General features: G+C 43.7%; 1 protein-coding gene across 1 annotated transcript in view; it reads left to right on the top strand.

Annotated features, from left to right (window-relative positions):
* The first annotated feature begins 162 nt into the window (after positions 1–162).
* Positions 163–22,510, top strand: part of C5H1orf174 (chromosome 5 C1orf174 homolog) — a 126,805-nt gene continuing 104,457 nt past the window's right edge. Inside the window, exons 1-2 of the mRNA XM_086921735.1 lie at positions 163–251; positions 17,767–17,880. Coding sequence (XP_086777861.1) covers positions 225–251; positions 17,767–17,880 — 141 coding nt within the window. The 5' untranslated portion in view covers positions 163–224. The remainder of the gene's footprint in view (positions 252–17,766; positions 17,881–22,510) is intronic.

The following is a 22,510-nucleotide window of genomic DNA, read 5'->3' on the forward strand; positions in this document are numbered from 1 at the left end:
AAAGGCGAACACGTATGGACACCCCAGCCAATCCGCACCCCGAAATTCCAGTTGGCGCACTAGTGAGCTCTGATACTAGTTCATTTTACACTTTAGCCGGACCCTAGCCGCACCTCCCTCTCACAATATATGTTCAGTCTTGTGATTGGTTGTTAAGCGACCCGGAAGTGCTAAAAATTACGGGCAAATGACATCCGTTTAAAGATCAGCTGCGGACGGCAGATATGAGACTGAATTCACGGTCGCTCCGTGTAAGTAGCGGGCTGGTGGTCACTAATCTGAGGTTGTAGATGAGAGTAAAGGGTTATTATTGATGTGTTACAACCTTGGCAGTTCCTCCAACTCACACCTTTTAGTTTTGGGGTTTTCTGCATTGTTTTTTAGGTTCGATCTGTTTACTTATCTGCTGCAGTAAAAAAAGACAGCATTTTATGTTCAGCCCGAGCGTTAATGAGGTCTTTGAAAGCCAAGAGAGGTGGGTTTGTAGGTGAACAGAGCTTGTTATAAGCATGAAAAAGGATACATAAATTGACTCGGACAAGCCTTGTGGTTTTTTTTTCCAAGCTGTGGTTGGTAGTGTTAACTGTGTGTGTGAGACAGACCGTAGTCCAAGCTCAAGTGTATCCAACGATCTGAAATGTGTAGTAGTTTCATGTAATATATTTGTTTTTCCTTCATTCTGGGATATAGTATACGCTTAATCTATTTCCCAGAGGGATTGGTTTAAACTGCAAAACTTAATCCTACCTTTTTGTTCTCCTGGCGCAGTGGAGGTTTTTAAGCGGTGGGGTTACATGGTAAAACATACTTATGTTTATGTTCTGTCAGGCCACTTGATTATGAGCACCTTTTGAAATTTGCTGTTGAAGGAAAGCTCTGACTCAAACAACCCAGGTTTTTGTTTAATGGTAAATGCTCTTTTTTTTTCTTTTTTTTTGTTGCCCAAATAAATTCAGTTAAGTGACCTATTTTTATGGCCTCAATCATGAAACATTTTTAGGGGGGAGGGGAATGCACAAATGGGGAGCCCCAATGGAAATACGGAGTTCATTAATAAAACCAATCGGAGGTGTGGACAGAAGTCCTGATGTTGAGTTACAATCCTACTTTTTCCAAATAAAAGTTTTAGCGACAAGGACTTAAGCTGCCTGTGCTTTCCTGAATATCTTATTTTCTCAGTATTGAGAAATTATTTTTGCATGCCTGGTTCCCTAGAAAATCTTGTCATCCTGTGTGCTTCAAAATCCAGGACTAATTCTAATGGGTGGCAATGACATTGTTTCTTGGAAACCCCAATGGAACTTAAGATACATTTTGAATGTGTTGAACTGCATTCAAAAATATTTACTGTTAATAAAAAAAATTAACAAAACCGTAATATCAGGAGGTTGTAAGAAACTACCTTCCACTTGGTACGTTGGATCAGGATTTGTTACTTTGGGTGGATATAATGTTTAGTCTTAAACACTGATCGCACCAATCTCAATTGTCTACATGGGTTCTTGTGGTTGAAAATGATTTAAATCAATTGTTGGAGCCATACAGCTATTAGCTAATCCCTTGTAAAAAATTGGATTATAATTTGGGGTTTACTGTCTACCCACATCAAAGAATCGCAAAACATGTCCGTGTAAGTCCCTAAATTAACATGGGCTCAACCCCTGGTAGCTCTGGCACAAAGCAGACTGGATACATTTATGGCAATGTGTAAAGTATTGATGCATTACCAAAACAGCAATGAAGTCAAAATGCAAAACAATAAAAATCCCTAACTGAATTAGAAAAATAAAATACAATTAAACAAAGTGACAAAAATCCTATAAGGAGTACTGTAGGTCTGAATTTTGTAAGCGGTAATAGCGCTAAAAAATCACAAAGTACCAATTTTAATCAATTGGTGTGTAGACTGGTGACTAAGTTCAATTTGAGGCTGACCATGATGAAACATGGGTTTTGATAAACTAACCAGGTTTGTCCCGGTCAAAGATTTCACCTTCTGACTTTTAAGTTCCTGTCCAATCAAACATGTATAAAGTGCAGCAAATCACCCATAAGGGTCTCGAAGCTCTGGAGATGTTAGCTGCTGCCTGTAGGTTTGTTTATTTGAACATTCAGGTCTTGAGTTCTTTCCTGAATTGCTGGAGGTAGGGTGTTATCCTGAGGTTCAGGATGAGGTTGTTCCAGGCCTTTTCCACCACCGGAGTACACTTCTGAGGCCTGCCTGCTCCCCAGGGGAGGCACTTGGAGATTCTCAGGGTGTCCGGCAGAGGCCAGCCGCAGGGCCTAGTCCAGATACTGCAGCTGGCTGTAGCTGCCAGTATCTGCCCTCTTTTCCAGTCTGGGGTAATCTTGGAAGCAGCACCCCATTGTCATTGCATCTCCCTGCCTGCACTTACCAAGGATCTAGGCTTAAAGCCACTCGAGTGCCTGTAGTATCAACTCCAGGGGGCACCCACTCACAAGACCAGTCCACAAAAGTCCAAGGTGAACCCTCTTTTTTGTTCGTGCCCACCAAACCCCTCTTCGGCTTGTGCTGTGAGGAAACCAGGGAGTTACCACTATTTCTGGAGTCAAAAACATTGTCAGGGGTATAAATTCAGAGTGGGTCTTCCACATTTGAGACAGGGGTTCACCAGCCATGCTGGTCTGACCTTCTGCTCCCCTTCTCAACATTTCTTCCTTGGGCAGGAATTAAAAAATGTAGTTCTTGAACCTGGGAGTTGCCCAATCAAGCCAATGATGCTTCCTCACCCTTCCATTGCGCTTTGTGGGATCTGTATATTGGTTGCATGTCATCTTGCACAGTTCTGTGGGAGGAAAGAAAGATAGAAGTTAACTTCAAAAGTGCAGCATATCGCTGTAATCAAGGCTGCATCCACTCGGGTCTAGTTTCTTCCATCAAAGACTTCAGAGGAACCCCATGTACTCGTTGGAATCGGAGGACTGCCTGCCTAATCCCCCTTTCCCCGACCCCCCCCCCCCCCCACACTCCCTGTACGTTGTAGGACTATCTTACAGTTGCTTGACAGGGAGGAGCTGCCAATCTGTGTATGGACATTTCATCCTGCCCCTTTGCTCTGCTAGACAAGTCTAATCTCCCTAGGATGCACCAATTGTTTCATTAACACTTTAATATACCAGCAGAGCATCAGAAGGACTGACTCATTCAGCAAAGCAGCTTAAAACTTGAATCCCATTAATTATCTTGAGGAAAAGCACACAGTTTTATCAGTAAATAAACAGACTTGTATAGAGTAGACGTGACTGTATATAACTTTGTGACCCAGTGATTGATGCAAAGAGGCACATCCCTGCCCTTCTACCTTGGTTACGTTATAAAATTATATCGTAAGCACGCGTTACCCCAAAGTTCAAACCATTGTAAACACTAGAGCTTAAGACATTAGCCACAAAGCGAGGGGCTGATTCTTTTAGGTGTCCAATTGCATTGTAAGGCCTTAGCAAGCTACAATCCATTTCATCTGAGTATAGATATTAACTGTTGGTATTTAAAAGCCCCTCACATGCTGACAGCCATGCACCCTGGCCCTGAGCACTGCTTTGTGCTTAACTCAACCCCTAGCCTTCATTGGGCTGTGTGGAGCTGGAGGATGTACATGTTCCTGAGTGATGTATGTGTGGACACTAAGATGTGTGTGTGCCTGCTTGAATGTACAACTCGCAGTTGACAGTTTGTGAGATTGTCTGAGTGTGTTAGGATGTGTGTCCTGGAAGAGGTAAGTACATTTGAGACTGCACACATGTGAAAGCGTGTGCAAGGGGTATGTGTGCACTTATGAAAAGCACAATACACAGAAGACACTTCTATTTTGGGAGGCCCAGGGCTTGGTGGAGAGGTAGAGGAGGAAGGAAAAGCCCGGCTCTTCAGTGTACTTCAGTAGGTGCTCTTTGATTCTGAAGGGAGGTCACTCTTCAGAGGGGCTTGGACACATCTGACGAAGGAGATTGGGCTATTAAGAGAATCCAAAAGCGTAGGGCTGGGGTCCTTTGATAGACTTTTGAAGCACATATCACTAAGGCTGAAATCTGGGTGTGAACCTCTAGTCACTATCTTGGCCTATGTTTGGGTGTGAACCTCTAGTCACTATCTTGGCCTATGTTTGGGGCTATCAAAATTGGAGACTGTCCTGCTGCGATAGACTGCTCTCTGAAGGAAGAGAACAACAAAGGAGTGGGCTTTTCAAAGTGAGCAACCAGTAGAACACAAACTTCAAATACAGAGACACTAAATCACAAGTATGTCTGTAAATGAATTAAAAATATGGGAGCTTGAGAATCCCACATTGGCAAACTGAAGCTGTACATCGCTTGGAGAAGCTCGGCACAAATTCTGCTTGTTGTGACCAGTACTGGGGACTAGGGGTCTTCCAGTCTCCCTTGCTGGGTGAGGAGACATCACACTGAATGGTCAAGAACACATGTTTGGAGCCTATAGCACCAGCTTCTGTCTGACCCTAGACCATTGTGCCCTGTGAGGTGAAGGAATTTGCTTGGAGGCAGCGAAGACCAATGGGGATCCATTGCATGGATGCAGAGAGTAAGATTATTTTCCATCTGTACTGCTACATCGATTTGATTGCCGGCCTGTGTTCCATAGTCCACAACCCACTTTCCAGGTGTTGATAGCAGTGAAGAGTACAGGTTACCACCCTTGGTGCTACACTCTTGAGACAGAGGGCAGTTGCCTGATATAGGGCTGTGACCTGAAGGGGGGGCTGTCACCTTGGTTGTGCAGCCTGTGAGCCCAGTGTGCAAGGTAGGGGCTGCAGTGAAGAGATAGGGTCATTGCCCTGTATGTGCTGCTGAGACCCTACTTGCATGTCAGGAGGAAATTTCCATGAAAGAGATAAAAGTTTACTCCCTGAACTCCTGTGCAGCTGAGACAACATAGTGGGCTGTGACTAGTTAAGAGTGAGAGCAACAACTTCAACTCCCCCACCCGGGAGCATTGAAGACCTGTTCTGGATCCCAGGAGAGGCTTACAGCATTGAAGGAGAGCAGAGGACAACTGCTGCTGCAACTAAAGCTCCCTGCCATCTGGACACAACTGGTCTGCCGAGGAGCACGCTGAGACTCTGACCTGCCACTCCGCGGCAGGGGGTTAGACTGGCTAATGGGTGGCTGGACCCTGGGAAACTTGCTCTGAATTAACACACTCTACCACAGGGACTCCGATCTTACTAAAGAGCCCACATAGAACTTCTGAGACTTGAACACTTGGCGAAAAGGCTGATTTGCATATGGCCATGTCTGAACTGGGGTGGTGTGGTGAGCAAAATAACGATGGATTAAACCCAGATCTGTGACGGGGTGAATGTTTTGCCATCGTGCAACATTCCGTCCATCAATTATTATTTTTGCATTTGCCACCCCGAGTGGGACAGGTATGCTCAGGCGTGAGTCCCGTGCTCTCCATGCCACTGGAATCCAGCTATCCTGGCTGATGACGGCTGATAGCCAGAAACCGGTCCTAGGATGCTTGATTCCGGACCAGGGAAGACATGACTGGGCAGTTCGGGCTGGAGTGTTCCCATGAGGCACAGGGTCAAGGCTGATTTGCATATGGCCATGTCTGAACTGGGGTGGTGTGGTGAGCAAAATAACGATGGGTTAAACCCAGATCTGTGACTGGGGGTGAATTTTTTGCCATTGTGCAACATTCCGTCCATCAATTATTATTTTTGCATTTGCCACCCCGAGTGGGACGGGTATGCTCAGGCGTGAGTCCATCAATTGTTGTTTTTGCATTAACGCACTCTAGCACAGGGGCTCAGATCTTACTAAAGAGCCCGCATAGAACTTCTGAGACTTGGCGAAAAGTGCATAATGTTTCTTGCATTGTGTTTCTATTGTACTTTGTATTATTAGATAAATGCAACTTTTTACATAAAAAAACAAGAAATTGACTGGGCACATTTATTGGTGTTGTTGGATGTATTTTGAGTAGAGTCTGTACGTGCCTTTCATCTACCTCCTACCCGAGAATCCTTGGACTTCTCGACTCGTGCTACCACTGACAGTCAAGTGTTGGAGGGGTACTTGGCCCAGTCGATTATAGCTTATAGCAGGCCTGGTCCTAGGACAGCAAGATAAACGGTCTCAACCACCGTGGTTGGGCCCAGTAATTCCTGCTTGTCCCGTGGTCCTCTGAACCTGGTTATGACATCAACCTTAGTCAGAAAGCAACCTGTACATTTGTGAACACACATATGCGAATGTGTAATCTGTGCTGTGCCTCTTACTGCAGCTAAACAGCAGTGGATTTTTATATTAAAAGGAGGGCACTGTATGCTGCAGCTCAGTACCATTTTAAAATATAGTGTACAGTGAATGTAAGTATTCCTTAAAGATACTTGCAGCAGAGTTTCAAAACCTGGAGATCCATAAGCAGAAAAAAATCTAGGTTTTTACGCAGGTTTTAACCCTCTTTGTTGCAAAAGGACCCACAGACATATGCAGCATTTGGCCAATGATGGAGGGCAACTAACTTGGCATTAAATATATAGGGTGTTGTTTTATAATGTTGCATTCTGTATTGTGTAGGGTCGAGAGTTTTAACAAAGTTAATGAATGCTAAATATCTGCAGCTCTTTTTGTACTTCAAGATTACAAGAATGTTTCATTGATTTAAAAGTGAGACTTCGAAGGTAAGTGCAGAAGAAGTGACCCATCGTGATCCAGTGGCGCCACTTTGGGGCCCGACGGAGGAAGCGTGGAAGAGAGATGTTACAATGGATTCTGCTGAAGAAATAAAGACGAAGCAATCGGGAGGGACGAGAGGGTTTGTAAAGATGTGGCTGCTTTGGCAGACAGAATGAAGTCTTTAGTGGGAAGCAGAGGAGAATAGACCACCATAAAAATACAAGGTAGTGTCAGCTGCCCGGTGTAACGGTGAATATAAGTGTAGACTGATCAGTCTAGATGGGCAAAGCATAAATCAAGCGAGCATAGAGGCAGTCTGTGTGTGTGTGGTCAATATATAAGAGGAAATTCTACTTTAACTGCTTTTTATGCCAGTATGAAAATTGTGTATTTTTCCTGAATTATTTCTTTCCCTTTCTCCTTTGACAAGTAGAGATAAAATTGATGCAATGGGACCAAATTACCTTTCGTTGGTGTTTTTTTTTAATGCTTTATGTGAAGTGAATTGTTACACCAAAAGTGATAAATAAAGATTGAAAAAATATTGAAGTGTATACTTGGCTAATGTATTTTTCACAAGTTTTAATACTATTGAGTTTTATCAAGGGACACCTCTGGTTATAACTTTTTGCAAACAACCAATTCCTTAGTAGATAGACGGGTCTCTTTCTAAGGTTGGCCTGAAGAGTTTTGAAATGCCAGGCCGTTATAGATATGTGGCACATATTATAAATAATGTATTGGTAAGACTTTTTAGGGTGCCTGTGAAAGATACCTGGCAGTAATTTGATATCCAACTGAAATATACTCTTTCGTATGCAAATGCCATCTGTCATGTGTAAATGTCACCTTGAGTCCCACCAAATCTGATGCATGATTTCAATTCAAATTTACTATAATAGTCGTGTCGCATGCCAGCAAGGGTTGTCATTGTTACAGAATATTTATGGCCATATCACGCATGCTGCGTTACCCTTCAATAACGTAACTGCCCAGTAGTTGAGACTAAAGCTTGAGTTGGCCCACACCCCCTCTTGTCAGTGGAAGCTCATTATACTTGAGTGCACAGTTGGGCTTCCTCTAGTCTCATGTAAAGTTATATATAGAGCCTTTTAAAGAATTGTGGTGTGTGGGTATATATGTGTTTGTTTTGTATATATGTATGTGTGTTTGAATATATGCATGTGTGTTTGTATATATGTATGTCTTGGGGTCTTTGTTTTGAACAGGAGGCAGTTTTCAAGTAGGCAACCACAAAGCAGAACAAACAATGCAACCGAGACTGCCTCTGCCCACAAGGGTTTTTATTGTTGTTTATTATTGTTAACATTCAAGCGGACTCACTTGAGATTAAATAAGCACTACAAAGTCCATCAGGCCAAGCGGTTGGCCGCGCCCACTAAGGCAGGAACTTCGGGATTTAATATTAAAAAATATTACGACAGAAAGAATCACGGCATATTTTAAATATGCGATCCTTGAGCCCCCCCATGGTTTAAACTAGAGTGAGGAACTTTATATTCATCTATAAAGGACACTGTATGTGTAGCAGAACTGTATTCAAAAAGTTGAAGCCTCCAGAAATTAGTTTGAGTGAGATGAACTGAAATTATTTTTTAACAATCTCGTTTTTAGAAAAAAACAAAGTGGTTCTTTATCTTGTACATAGTCACTTACTTAAAATTGTACAAAATTGCAATGAATTAAGCAACGGGCACATTGATTTGATTCATAATCCACTGGAGGATGATATGGTGATCAAAAGAAGCTCGATAAACAAAGCTTGATAATGAGTATGCAAATTAATCCACCGTAGGAAGATATTGTTTTGTTTAAAAAGTTTAAAAATAAGATTGATAATTTGTGAGCATATTTGACGAAATAATGCCATACAATAATGTACATAAAGGTGTGTCTAAAATGTTTATATGAAGTGCAGAAATATAAAAACAATAATGTATACACTACAACTACCATAATGCCCCTGAAACAGAAACAAACAGGAAATGTGAGAGAGAACGAGGGCGTTTACGTGAGCAAGGTCTCTGCGTAGACAGAAACGTTGGTGGTTTTATTTTCATGCTAGTAAGCATGCTTGAAATTTGATTAATAAATCTGAGCACAAGCTTTGGAATTACGAAAGTTGGAGTGCGACCTAATTATTCCCTTCGGGGAAGAGCGCATGTGTATGTATGTATATATATATATATATATATATATATATATATATATATATATATATATATATGATTGAATAAGGACTAACATTTCGGTAGGATCCCTGTTTTGATAATTTTGACCACAATTATTCAGTAATGGTTCATAATTATTTACTACAATCTCAGCGACATTAGTTTGTACTATGATCCTAATGTAATGTCACCCCGGAGGTATGATATCGCAAACCTGTTGTTACTATTCTCTGAATCTATTTTGCATTCAGTGTGTACCAAGAATCTTCTTCAATTCGACAGCTAACTCATCTGAGGCTGGCAGTGCTCTGACTGGATTCATTTTAGACATGGCCATGTCTTCTGCATTATGTTATATTTGTACTTCCAGCATTAAAGGCCAATACAACGATCTGATTATAGGTTTGTATCGAGTCTATAAAAGCTTCTAGGTTAAAGAGTGAAGGCGAAAGTGTGTTCTTTTGGAGTACTATACATTATTGGGAAATGGCAGAGCAGCTGCCCCATCAAACCTGGATTAGCCCTTCTAGTGTTTACTTTAATTATGGAAAGGAGCTTCTACTGGTACGAGTATGCCACCATGTGAGTTTTTCTTCAGCAAGTGATTGTACGACCAACTTATTGCAGTTTGCTTGCCTTGCTTGGGCCCTTTACTCGAGCTAAAAGGACTACACATTTTATTTGCATATGCATCCCACATATTCGCTGACAGATTACCAACTCGGAAGACACCATCACAGCTGCTGAACACCTGCACTTCCAGATACACACGGACCCCAGGACTACCCTCAGAGGCACCCTTATCTACAGACCCCCGGGATCACGCACTCAATTCAGCGAAGCCATCGCAGACTTCGTGAGCCCGCACGCCCTCGCCTCCCCAGACTACATCCTCCTAGGAGACCTCCTCTTCCACCTGGAGAACAACAACGACAGCAACATCACCACCCTGCTGGACAACCTCGCCAACCTCGGACTCCAGCAACTTGTGAACACCCCCACCCACTACGCCGGCCACACGCTCGACTCAGTCTTCTCCTCCAGCAAACACATCTTCTTTAGCCACTCCACTGGACAGACCACAGCTGCGTCTACTTCTCCTTCAAGAAAACCCCGACCCACCACCACCCGCAACAGGCCCCCCGCAGAAGCTGGAGCAAGATCACAGCTGACCAGCTCACCACCTCCCTCACCCAGAACCCTCCCACCATCACAACGGACCCTCAATGAAGCAGCCCGCAACCTCGCACAATGTATCATCGACTGCGCCGACGAACTCGCACCACTGAAGAAACCACCCAGAAAACCCCACAGTAAGAATGCCTCGTGGTTCACGGACGACCTCATAAACTCAAAGAAAACCTGCCGCTCCCTGGAGAAGACCTGGCGCCAGGACCAGACATCAGAGAACCTGACAGCCCTTAAGAACGCCACCCGCAAGCACCACCAACTGATCCGTACCACCAAGAGAACTACTTACAAACAGCGCTTGGACAACAACACCCACAACAGCAAGGAACTCTTCAGCATCGTTAAAGAGCTCTCCAACCCCAGTGCCTGCAACAACGACATCACCCCCTCGCAAGACCTCTGTGACTCCCTCGCCTCGTTCTTTCACCGCAAGATCGTCGACATACACGACCTCTTCGGTGCACAGACCAACAACCCTACGACCGATCCAGCGCACCCAACCGCCACCCTCTGCACCTGGACCCCGGTCAGCACCGAAGACACTGCCCGCACTATGAGCACCATCCACTCCGGCTCCCCCACCGACCCATGCCCACACCACATCATTAACAAAGCCGTCTCCATCATCGCACCCCAACTCCGCTACGTCATCAACCGCTCCTTCGCATCAGCCACCTTCCCAGACAGCTGGAAGCACGCCAAACTCGGCGCCCTCCTGAAAAAACCCACCGCGGACCTAACGGACCTCAAGAACTTTCGGCCCATCTCGCTCCTCCCGTTTCCTGCAAAGTCAACGAGAAGACGGTCAACCAACAACTCTCCGCCTTCTTCGAGACAAACTGATCCCTCGACCCATCACAGTCCGGTTTCCGAGCTAACCACAGCACTGAGACCGCCCTCATCGCAGCCACCGACGACATCTGGTCTATGCTTGACAACGGGGAAACCACCGCACTCCTCCTCCTGGATCTCTCAGCAGCCTTCGACGCGGTATGCCACCGCACCCTGATACAATGCCTCAACGACACCGGAATCCAAGGCGCGGCCTAAGAATGGATCATCTTGTTCCTCACCGGTAGAACCCAGAGAGTTCGCCTCCCCCCGTTCCGGTCCGCGGCTACCGAAGTCATCTGCGGCGTCCCACAAGGATCATCGCTCAGCCCCACCCTCTTCAACGTCTACATGAGCCTCCTCGCGGCCATTGCACGCAAACACAACCTCAACATCATCTACGCCGACGACACACAGCTGATCCTCTCCCTCACCAACGACCCCGCCACCGCCAGAGCCAACCTCCAGGAAGGAATAAAGGACGTCGCGGACTGGATGAAGCTCAGCCACCTGAAGCTGAACTCAGACAAGACGGAAGTCCTCATCCTCGGACCATCCCCTCGGCCTGGGACGACTCCTGGTGGACACCTGCCCTGGGCACCGCCCCCAAACCCACAGACCACGCACTCAACCTAGGCTTCATCCTGGACTCCCCCCTCACGATGACCAAACTAGTCCACGCCGTCTCATCGTCCTGCTTCAACACCCCGCGCATGCACAGGAAAATCTTCAGATGGATCCCCACCGCGACCAGGAAAACTGTCACCCAGGCCCTCGTCACCAGCTGCCTAGACTACGGAAACGCCCTCTACGCCGGAACCACAGCCAAGCTCCAGAAAAGACTGCAGCGCATTCAGAACGCCTCGGCAAGACTCGTCCTGGACATCCCCCGCCACAGCCACATCTCTGCCCACCTGAAGAATCTGCACTGTCTCCCCGTCAGCAAGAGAATCACATTCCGACTCCTCACCCACGCACACAAAGCTCTCCACGACGCGGGCCCCATGTACCTCAACAACCGCCTCGCATTCTACACGCCAACCCGCCAGCTCCGATCCGCCAGCCTCGACCTTGCGACCGTCCCACGCATTCGCAAAGCCACCGCCGGAGGAAGATCCTTCTCCTACCTGGCAGCCAAGACATGGAACACCCTCCCCACTCACCTCTGGCTGACACAGGCCCATCTCCCCTTCAGGAAGCAACTCCAGACCTGGCTGTTAAAGCACAAACTACCCCAATTCCCCCCCCCCCCCCAACGCTCCTTGAGACCCTTACGGGTGAGTAACGCGCTACAGTAAATTCCTTGATTCATTCATTTTCGTGACCCGAGGCATGCTGTGCAAACCTTAAGATGGCTGAATAGCTTTAAAACGAAATTTCACTTCATTCAGTCATTGAAGGACAGCTGATATGGGGGCAGCTACCAAGGAGGGCAGGTGTCAGATGTACATGGGAATATTTTGAGACTTGGCTAACGAAATAGAAGAATTTTGTTAAAACCAACAAAGCGGTAGATTCCTTCTACGACACTCTATGGGACGCATCAAAGCAGTGGTAAATGGAATCACTACAGCTATAGCTTCAATATATGGTAGAGAAAGAGGCCTATTAAAGACCAAATAGGCCTTGAAAAATCTACTTGCCCACTCGCTATGGCTAATCGGGTTTTTATAAGGGCGAGCTGTTTTTTCAGGGCCTACAGGCCCGTCCTGGCAAGAGAGATTGAGGTGGTAAAGAATCTGTTCATTTAAGAAAGTGAATTAGCAATAACTATGCCTTTAAATCTTGTTTTTATCTCGTAGCACTTGCTGTGCATTCAAAGGTCAATTTTTCTTTCTCTGATTGCAAAGTTATTAAAAAAAACTTGTCTGACAATCCTGCTGGGGTACATGGAGTGTAAAATTAAAGGCTGTAGATGTCAGGTTGTTTTCTAACACATTTAAATAGATTGTAAATGAACTGTAAAATATTAATAAATAAATAGGAGTTAGGAGTTTTTTTTTAAAATTCTGAAGGGTGATGGAAACAAAGATTTTAATAGGATCAAAACAAATTAGATATTTGCTGAAACTCAATTTCCAAACGTTGTTTGTACGCTATATACAGACCTTGAGAAATTAGAAAAAGTTTACCAGACCTGTAGGTTTAGTGACTTGAATAATCTACTCGGGCTAACTGTAATGCACTTGATCTATAAACTTGTTATGAATTAAGCAAGTCTACTGTACAAAAAAACTATCTTGTTTGATTTAATAGACTAAACCTTTGCTTGATATGTAATAAAAATCTAGCCCACATGTAAGTTACACATGACCAAATGACTTGCATCTTAGTTTACTAATAGCATTGTCATCAGGGCACAAGCAGGAATGTTTCTCCGTTCATTTTCACAAACTCTCACTCTTAATAAATATCACTTGACACATGATCTGGAAGCACACTGTCCTTTCCAGAAAGGCATTTTTCATTGAATTAGATACAAACTTTCCCACTGGCATACCATTTTCCCGAACATACCTGAAAAGTATTCTGAAGGCCTACAATGTTAAACTGTGTTGTGGTAAGCTACATAGCCTCGAGAGACAAAGCCAAAGGTGAAGACATGGATAGATGTCCGTTAGCGTGAAGAATGAGACAGGGTTGCTCGTTTTTCCTCCTGCTGTTTCCTCTTGCGGTGAAACCATTGGCGGTAAGAGCTTATCCACACATCAAAAAGAGTACCCCACTTTCGAGTTATTGGAGCAATTTGAAAGTATATTAGGAATCTCTGTATGAATGCACAAAGGTCAGAGGCCCCAAGTAGCTCCTTATCCACACGCTGCCATCTAGATTATCTTGCAGTGAACTTCAAATCAACCTACAATGTGAAAAAATTTAAATTCCTAGGCGCTTATCTTATGGGAAAGGGTTGGGATAGTATACAGTTAATTGGTTGCATTTATTAAAAAAAAAAGAAACTAAACCGATACTCCAGAATATGGCTGCCTACATATATTCCATGATTAAGACGTATCCATGCCCTTAAAATGCACATCCTTGCTTGCTCTTTCTTTTCCCCTGTTCCTTTCCCCCGTTCGGAGATACGTGACCTACAGGAAGAATAGTCCTAAAGTTTATAAAGGCTGGTGGAAATGAAAGGGTCAACAAAGAGTGCAAGTGGCAATAAGAAAAAGCAGAGATTTGGAGTGCCGAATTTAGATACTTTCCAATGGCGTACCAGCAATTTGTGGTAGAACACCAACTGGGGTAGTGGAGAAAAGATGCCTCTTATTGCATCAAGCAGTAGTTGGAAGAACACTGGGGTTTGACTCGGGTTGAGCAGTGGCATAGGCTAAAGAACACTTACCTAGCCATATCAGTAACAAAGAGCTGGGGATTTGGGATGGGGTATCTAAGAGGAGGGGAGGACATGAGATAGTTTGCCTTACCCAACACTCCATTTCATGGCAGTCTGTCATTCGCGCCTGCACTGAAAGGAGAAACTTTTAAAAGTTGGAAGAAATGGGACTGTACATTGCTGTCGGACCAATTTCGGAACAGAGGGATTAGTCATTTAAGGAATATAAATTCTTCAGATTTACTTCAGAATAATAGATGACCGGTTGCAGTACTAACAGTTAGGTATTTGGTACCAATGCAGACTAACAGGAGGTGGCCACTGGACCTGTTAGATTGTATGATGGCTCACTTGGACTCTCATCAAATATTAATAACATTCTCGAAATGACATGGCCTAAAGACGAGGGCCTACAAAGAAAATGAGACGCTGCATCTAAGTATCTGCTGGGGACAAAGGATGATTAGATCTATGGGCAATAGCACTACCAGGGTCCGACTGGCCTATCTGGCAATCAAGCCGTGCCTATATAGGCTGGCCTCCCAAGTCAGTTGTGGACCGTATTTTAAGCTGTTTGTGGGGCTATATTATCTGCTACTGAGCTGGTTTTTACTGTTAATTTCCCCAATATTAAAACAAACCTGGCCCGCAGTAGGCTCAAATCCAGGCAGTCTTCCTTACCTTTTACAGCGAGTCTTTAGAAGGCCAATACTACCCAGTTTGCAAACATGGGCCACATCTTTTTTTAGCTATGTAATTCAATAATGGGGACCACTGTTATTTTGGTGCCTAGGCGTACTTTTTTTTTGTCCGAGTCCGAACCTGAAAACTACAAATATATAAAAGTATCCCCTACAGGTAATCTGCTTACAAAGTTATGTTTCAGTAGCATAGAACCAAATAAACCATACATAGACCGTTTTCCCTAGTGGTCACAGACAAATGTTGAAGGTGCAACAGGGAGTGGGAACATCATGCTAATTTGTTGGGATTGTTCACAGATTTAGAATATTTTTTTGTAAGAAGGTTTTTGGTCATGTCAAGAGAATTACTGGTTTAACAATACTAGAAAATCCAGGTATAACCTAACTGGGACGTAGGGTGTCCCGGTTTGGAGAACGAGTTAGGCAGACTGAGTGCTGCTCCTGCATATGTTCACTGCAGTTAAGTTGATTATAGCTCCACTGGAAGAAGACAAACTCCTGATATCGAATTGCCTTGTGTTTCCACAGATACTGGCTACTTCTAACAGTGGAAAAGCTTTACATAATTTAGTTTCTGAACCTAACAAATTATCAAAAATATGCTTTGCACCCGTTTGATGTATATTGAATACCGTGTATTCTAATTGTTTACTTGAATTCATGTGGGAAGATTGTACGGGGCGATCAGTGTGGGGAGTAGGGGGGGTGTCATCACTGGATCTGGAGTTTGGAGACAACCAGCCTGGAAAAGGACCTGGGAATTATCCTAGGTCAATACCTGAACCATAGTGGGTGTCCCAATATTGTCTGGTGTAGTGGCTCTACGGGGTGGTGGGTGGATAGGCTGGTTTATTTAGGCATTATTTTTGCTATTGCTTATGCAGGGCCTGATTTATGGAACCCTATCTCCATCACCCCAGATTGTTGAAGTGTGGAATTCCTACTTCTTTTCATGTGACAGTTTCCTAGAGCGTACTTCCCATTCTAATTTGACACCTAGTGGTGATCAGTGCTGTTATCCACTCCAATTAGACTTTTGGAACTTGGTCTGTGGCTTTCGGCTAAAGCCCTAGTTGGACTGTAATGCATTTAGAATGCTGCATCAAGCGTTTCACCTACAGCTAGCTAGCCAGCCAGCTATTTTTATTGACACAGGAGATGCCAATCTACTCTTACCCTTTTCCAAATTCTGGTGCAAATTTAGTAACCCCTCCCTCTATCTTCACACGTCATCAAGAGAAGATCTTCCCACCCTCACTGGGACATGGCGATAGTATCCAGAGTTGCTGTCTTGAGAATCAAAATGGGACCATACATTTTGGCACTGATTCTTTCTGGAAATAAGAATGTGTGGCCTTCTTGGAGCCTGCTGCCCTAAAAAACCGATTAATGTTCACAGCCTAGGAAATTACACTGATTCTAAAGCTTAAGGAATTTACGTGTTTTAGACTGACCTAATGCGTCTTGTAATCACTACCTGTATCAACAGGAAGGTAACCTAATCAGCTTTGAATGATTCTCACCAGTCCTCAAGAGAGGATAGCTAAGTAAATTGAGGAGAAGATTTCAAGTGGGGACTCTGCTGTCTAATGTTCAGCAAAATACGTTTATTGTCCGCCTTGACCTCTTAATAGGTCAAATGGGTCCAACAACAGAAAATCCTGGTACCTGCTATTCAGCACATAGAGAAAATGTATGTGTATCTTTTCTCAAATGGGTCCCTAGTACTGCAGCTTTGCACCAAACGAGAACGTTTTGCATAATGTGTTTGTTTTCTTCAGATAAGTGGGTTTGTTTTTTTTTAGGTTTTTTTTTATAAACACTTTCCGCCAAAGGCCTTTTGTGACCGCAAAATCAAACCAAAAAAGAATAAAATAAAAACTATGCAGTTTGCTCCAGTTGCTGTAAGTGAAACCGACTTTGTGTAGGGGCTCGGAAGGAAGGGTTTTGGGTACAGGGTGTGGAGTATGGGATATCTGGGAAGACTATAGTGAACAAAACGGGAGTGGTTAAGAAAAGTCCTCTGTGGGCCTTACATGAGGCATCATAGGTTTTCAGATTATTTCCATGGATTCTACAAGCTCCTACTGGGAAGGGCCAATTCATAAACTCAGCGCGTCCGAATCTAGGCTTAAGAATCTGACTTGCTTAAAAAGGAACTGAGCAAACGGCAGCTTCTCCAGTCGGTACTACATCCAGGTGTTTGCACCAAATAAAAAATAGAATAATTGATTTCTGAACTCGTTTTAGATGTATAACCCACTCTATAAATGTTTGAGAAGTATAATAAATGTTTTATTCAAAGAAAAATAAATGCAGGAAACCGCTTACAAGGAGTAAAAAATGTTAGACTGTTGTTGCCTCAAACATAGCCCAATATTTCACATGGGCTGTTTGTGTACACACTGACAATTAATCTGAAATGAGGGTGTTTAAAAAAAACAATTTTTATTTTTATTTTTGCAGGTTTGTTCATGTATGCGATTTGTCCCACTCATATTATACGAGCAACAACCTTGTTTACCATAGATTTGTGTCTGATGCAAAGTGTGTATACTTCAGTGGTGTGGTACTGTATTTTGTCTAGTTTCTTTGATGGTGTTCTCTCACTTCATAGCAAGAACAGGCTACTGTGATTCAGTTACGCGTCTAAAGTTGCTATGCCCTTAGTCTTCCCCAGGCGCTGTTAATAAAGGAGTTTGTACACTGTTGTCTTGTGTATCTGTTACAATCTGTTCATGGCTAGCAAATACTATTCAAGACGTAATAATATGTTTAATTGTGGTGAGTAACTATGTTGAATAGAGGTTTGACCTGAAAAGTGATGGCAGCATTTGGTCATTTTTAGCTCACAGATGGAGTGCGGTCTTCTGCACGCCCAAAAAGTAGAAAGTGCCCATCGGATGACTCTTTTGCAGATGAGGAAGCTGAGATCTGCAGGTCCACAAAGACCGCTTGCCTGGTAAGAAGTTTCTATCATTGTTTGTTATGCTACTGTGTATAGTTAGCTGCAATTTTGTCTCAATCCTGCTTTAGCTGTTTTCTGTTTTTCACTGCCTGTTTCTCCCGCAGGCGCCAAGATTCCTTGATGGTATTATTTCCAGGAAAAAGACAATAAAACATAAGTTCAAAAACGTGAATAAAAACATTTGCTTGGCTAAAGGGGAGGGGATATTGGATGCGTTAACTATATACTTTGTTACTTATTGTATATTCTCCCCTTCAGTCGATCAGTTGATTGTAATCCCTCCACTTCTGTAGCATACATCAGTCACATTTAATAACATCAGTGGGTCCATTTTAAATCTATAGTGAAAGGTACATTATACAACCGTTTATAAAAGGTAGGGGTTAAAGGAAGCTACTTAAAATGCTTTGTATAATTTGTTTAACAAACAGCAGATTCGGATGTCTTATTACCATACCACTCCCAAAAGCTAACAGACTTTCTAACCTCTGTCAAAGTCCTCAGAAAAACGTATTGCTATACTTAGGAATGCTGGTCCCTACATTGTAGACCGCTTTTGCTTCTTCCACGCGTTATCCGGGTACAGCTTTCAAAAAGATATTGGACAATACGATTACCGATATCTGCTTCCTTTATTGTAAATTGGTACAACGAGAGCCTTGTGCCCTAATTCAACCTGGTCCACAGAGGGGACTTTAGAAAAAGAAGCTTGGGAGACTGCTGTTTTTTTTCAGCTTTTTTTTTTTGTTTTTTTTGCCACAGATCCACTACAAAGTTGTGGCAAAAAAAAAGGTTTTAGGCCTCTGGAGTTTCTGTGTGGACCCCACAACCAGTATTCATACTCTGCCCCCTTATGTTTTTTTGGCGTTTTTTCTTGTGATTCGGGCGAGTCCTGGTGCCAAGATGGCTGCCACCATCTGGTTGAAGTGGTGGCAGCCAATCAGATCTTACCATGAGATCTGTCAGATTCATTGACCCTCCGCATCCCTAGATATCTGTAACTCTTTCTTTAATAACTCCAAAACTACTGAATGGATTTACAACTGATTATCTTTTTGCCAAATTTGGTGTAATTCCAATCAGCTGTCCGTGCTGCAGTCATGTTCAAAATCCCTATGGGATATCGCATGGTGAAAACTTGTTTTGAGACCACCCCTCCTCCTGTTTCTTGAACCCCCCCCCCCCATCCCCGGGCGATTCACCCCGAAACTTTGCATAGAGCAGCTGAAGTGAGTTGTGCACTAGTTTTGAACATTTTGTGAAGATTCTTCAAACGACGTCAGTTATTAGTACAAAAAAAACACTTTGCCTGTGCAACCTAGGTTCTAACTAGAAGTACCTACTGGCGACCACCAGTAGGATATGGAGATATATAATCTCTTTGCACACTGGCCCGCGGATGCCTTGGAGCTGAATGGCGGTGAGTTTCTCCTTGGGTATCCATAGACTGAGAAAATTTAAATATTTGCTTTGATGAATTAGCACTATATGGTTTTCAGTTTGTAAGGTTTTAATGTTATCTGCTCAAATTTTGCACAAGCACTGAGCACTTTAGTTTGTATAGATATTTAGGTGTATTAAGGAAATTAACAAAAAGAATGGGAGGATAGTTTATCTAAAATCCATGATTTCAAATTACATTGCAATGTTACTAAACTAAGGAAGTCGCTATTTGAAATTCGATATAAAGCAAAATGAATAGAATAAGAGTACACCTGCTACAAGCCCACTGGAGGGCATACATGTGAGCAAAACCAAAATTATAAATGGTGAGACTCCCTAATGTGAAAACTAATTAATAGCTGTGGTACACTCGTTGAATATTAGATGATATGATATAAGGAAATTAAGAGAACTGACATAGAAGATTGTAAAATGGAACTACCAATCCTAACCTGCAATGCGCAAAATATAAATCCTAATGGAAGAGAGGTAAAGACCTATTCAGAAAGAGTTGGAATAAGGAATGACAATTGACTGAAAAAGCATTAATAGTTCCAGTAAAGCTTTGTGAACTGGAAGCATAACCGCCTTTTAGTTGTAAATGTTAATTATCAGTCCTGAAGATGGTCTAATGGACGTAAGCCGGAAATAGACCGAAACGTCAACACACACACCTTTTTTTCTTTATTTATTTAGGAAAAGGTGGTCACAATAGTGGACAGGAAGAACATTCATTTGTACAAAGCAGTAACTTCCGGTCGTATTGTGTTATGAAATGTTATTGTACCCTCTTATTTTATAAAATCTTTTTGGGAATATTATAAAACACTTGAAAATATACACCTGTGTGCTAATATCTATCTATTGGTTATGTAAGATGAATTCATGCTGAAAAAATTGTGAATAATATCTTCTGTCATAAACGTTTAGAGACCAGCAAGTTGAGAGAGCCTGTCCAAATTAGATTGACAAATTAAGTGATATATCTATTGAAATTAATCCATTGTAGGCACTTTTACCTGCTAATACTACTTGCCCGAGCCGTCAAGGGTAGATTGGGTTCCCCCTTTTGATTGCTATTTTGTGGTCAAGGGGCTCTGACACACAGGCTGCAAATCGCAAGATAAATAATTTTATGAGATTTTAGAGAACCTTGTTATGGGAACATGATGATAAACGCCCTTGTACAATAACTGAGCAGCATTCGTTCCGATGTTAGCTTGGGAATGCAGTTGAGGGAGTGGTGCCTCTGGACCTTTTGCTGAAATAATCAGATAAAGGCAAGTCCTGGGTTCACGTTCAGGAGAAAAATTCAGTCAAAGCAAAAATGGCTCTTGGTGCCTGCTGGCAGGATCTTCTCACTTATTCAAAAAGGAGCAGATCGATTTCTAAAGGTCATCTCCTAGAGCAGCGCATGCGTGCTGCCTAGGCGAGACCTAACAAGGGGGATGGGCCCTAAATAGTTTTCTCTATTCGATTTTGCATAGAGATTTTAGACATGACTACAGCCCGAACAGCTGAACGGAATTACACCAAAATTGGCAGAAAGCTAGATATTGGTCCAGAAATAATGCTTAGCAGCACATGCACTGCTCGCTCTGCGAGACATGCTGTAGTAGGGTATGCTGTGGAAGTGCTGTGGAATCCCTGCCTACTCCTTCATATTTTTCATTGACTAGTGTCATTGCCCTTGGTAAACACTGGCTTCCGATTCATTATAAGACTTGTTACCACCCAAAAGGACTGGACCTTTTACTTCGCTTGTTGCACTGCTTTATCTAGTGGGTGAACACTATTTCGTTTGTTGACAATGGAGGCTGTAATTTTTTGTTTAGTTGTGTGTGGATGCTGAGCGCTGCGCCCGTTTTAGGGACACTGCGCTCTGTTTATTTTTTTTATTTTTAACTTTCATTCGGAGCGCGACGCCCGCTACAGGGACACCACACTCTTTCTTTTTTTTTACAATGCCAGAGGTTAAAAACTTGCAAGACCTATAGCATTGTAACTGTTTCGGTTTAGTGGCTCGTGCCATTGTCTTTGTTTTCTAGCCTGACTCTGAAACTTCCTCAGCAGTTCTCAATGTGATTTACTGCCCTTCTCAGGGTGGTTTCGGTTTTGGTTTCGTTCCCATGCGTTTGCCAGTTCCACGTCCACCCTCCTCAGCCTACCAGCCCTTTCAGCCCCCTCCTGCTCCTCTTACAAACCGCGGGCCTGGCCATCCCTCGGATGCAAGCATATCTCCTGTTCTCCTCGGACCTATAGGACACTGCCTCTGCTTTAGTCAGAGGAGACAACAGGGGCGGCCTCGTGCAAGTGCAAGCTGTGCACCTGCATAGGGCCACCAAACCCCTGGGGCCACCACGCCAATGTATATCCTTAATATAATAATCTTCTGAGGATGGATACATATTTGCGTGGCGGCCCCTGGCAAGGATTTGGCGGCCTCCGGCTCTTTTCCACTTCCAAACACCCTGACCCCCCCTCCCCCCCCCCCCCCCTCTTCACTGGCCTCCGCGCTCCGCCCCGCCCGGACCTCCTCTTCCGTGGCCCCCCTACCTACGCTCCCAGCCCAGGGCCACCATGAGCCTAGAGCCGCCCCTGGAGACAAGAACACTTGCCAACTACGCCGGATTCCAGGAGCTGCAAGCCCTCTTCTTCCCAAAACTATAAATACTGCATGGGGCCCGGAGGCAGTCTAGAGCATGTGCTGTCGGTGAGCTCCAAGTGCCCTCCTACTCCAGCGCCCAGAAGACCCTCTGTGCCCTGCTTTCTATAGATGACTCGCACTCGTATACCTCATCACTTGCAAAAAGTGGCTGAGGAGCTCAGGACCACCTTACCCGGGTGTGCAGGTAAGGGAAGCGCCCAGAGGCTGCTACTCGTCTGTTATGTTATGCTTTGTCATGTTACGCAGTGAGTTGTTGTTCTACAGTAAGAGGGGCTGTGCGGTGCTGTTAGGATATAGTTAGCTATGCCCTGCAATCTTATGTTATGGCATATTGTTCTCCCATAAGCTGTGCCTTGGCATGTTTTCTCGTAGTGTTGTGGTATGATGTGATCTTATACTCTGGTTTGCGATATCATTTCATGTCATCAGGCTTTTATGCTTTGATAAATTATATCGCAGTATTTCAGGGTATCCAGTAGTATGTTTGCTATGCACAGCCATGCTATGTTGCAC

Source organism: Lissotriton vulgaris, chromosome 5 (genome assembly GCF_964263255.1).
Source record: "Lissotriton vulgaris chromosome 5, aLisVul1.2, whole genome shotgun sequence".
In the NCBI taxonomy this organism is placed as follows: domain Eukaryota; kingdom Metazoa; phylum Chordata; class Amphibia; order Caudata; family Salamandridae; genus Lissotriton; species Lissotriton vulgaris.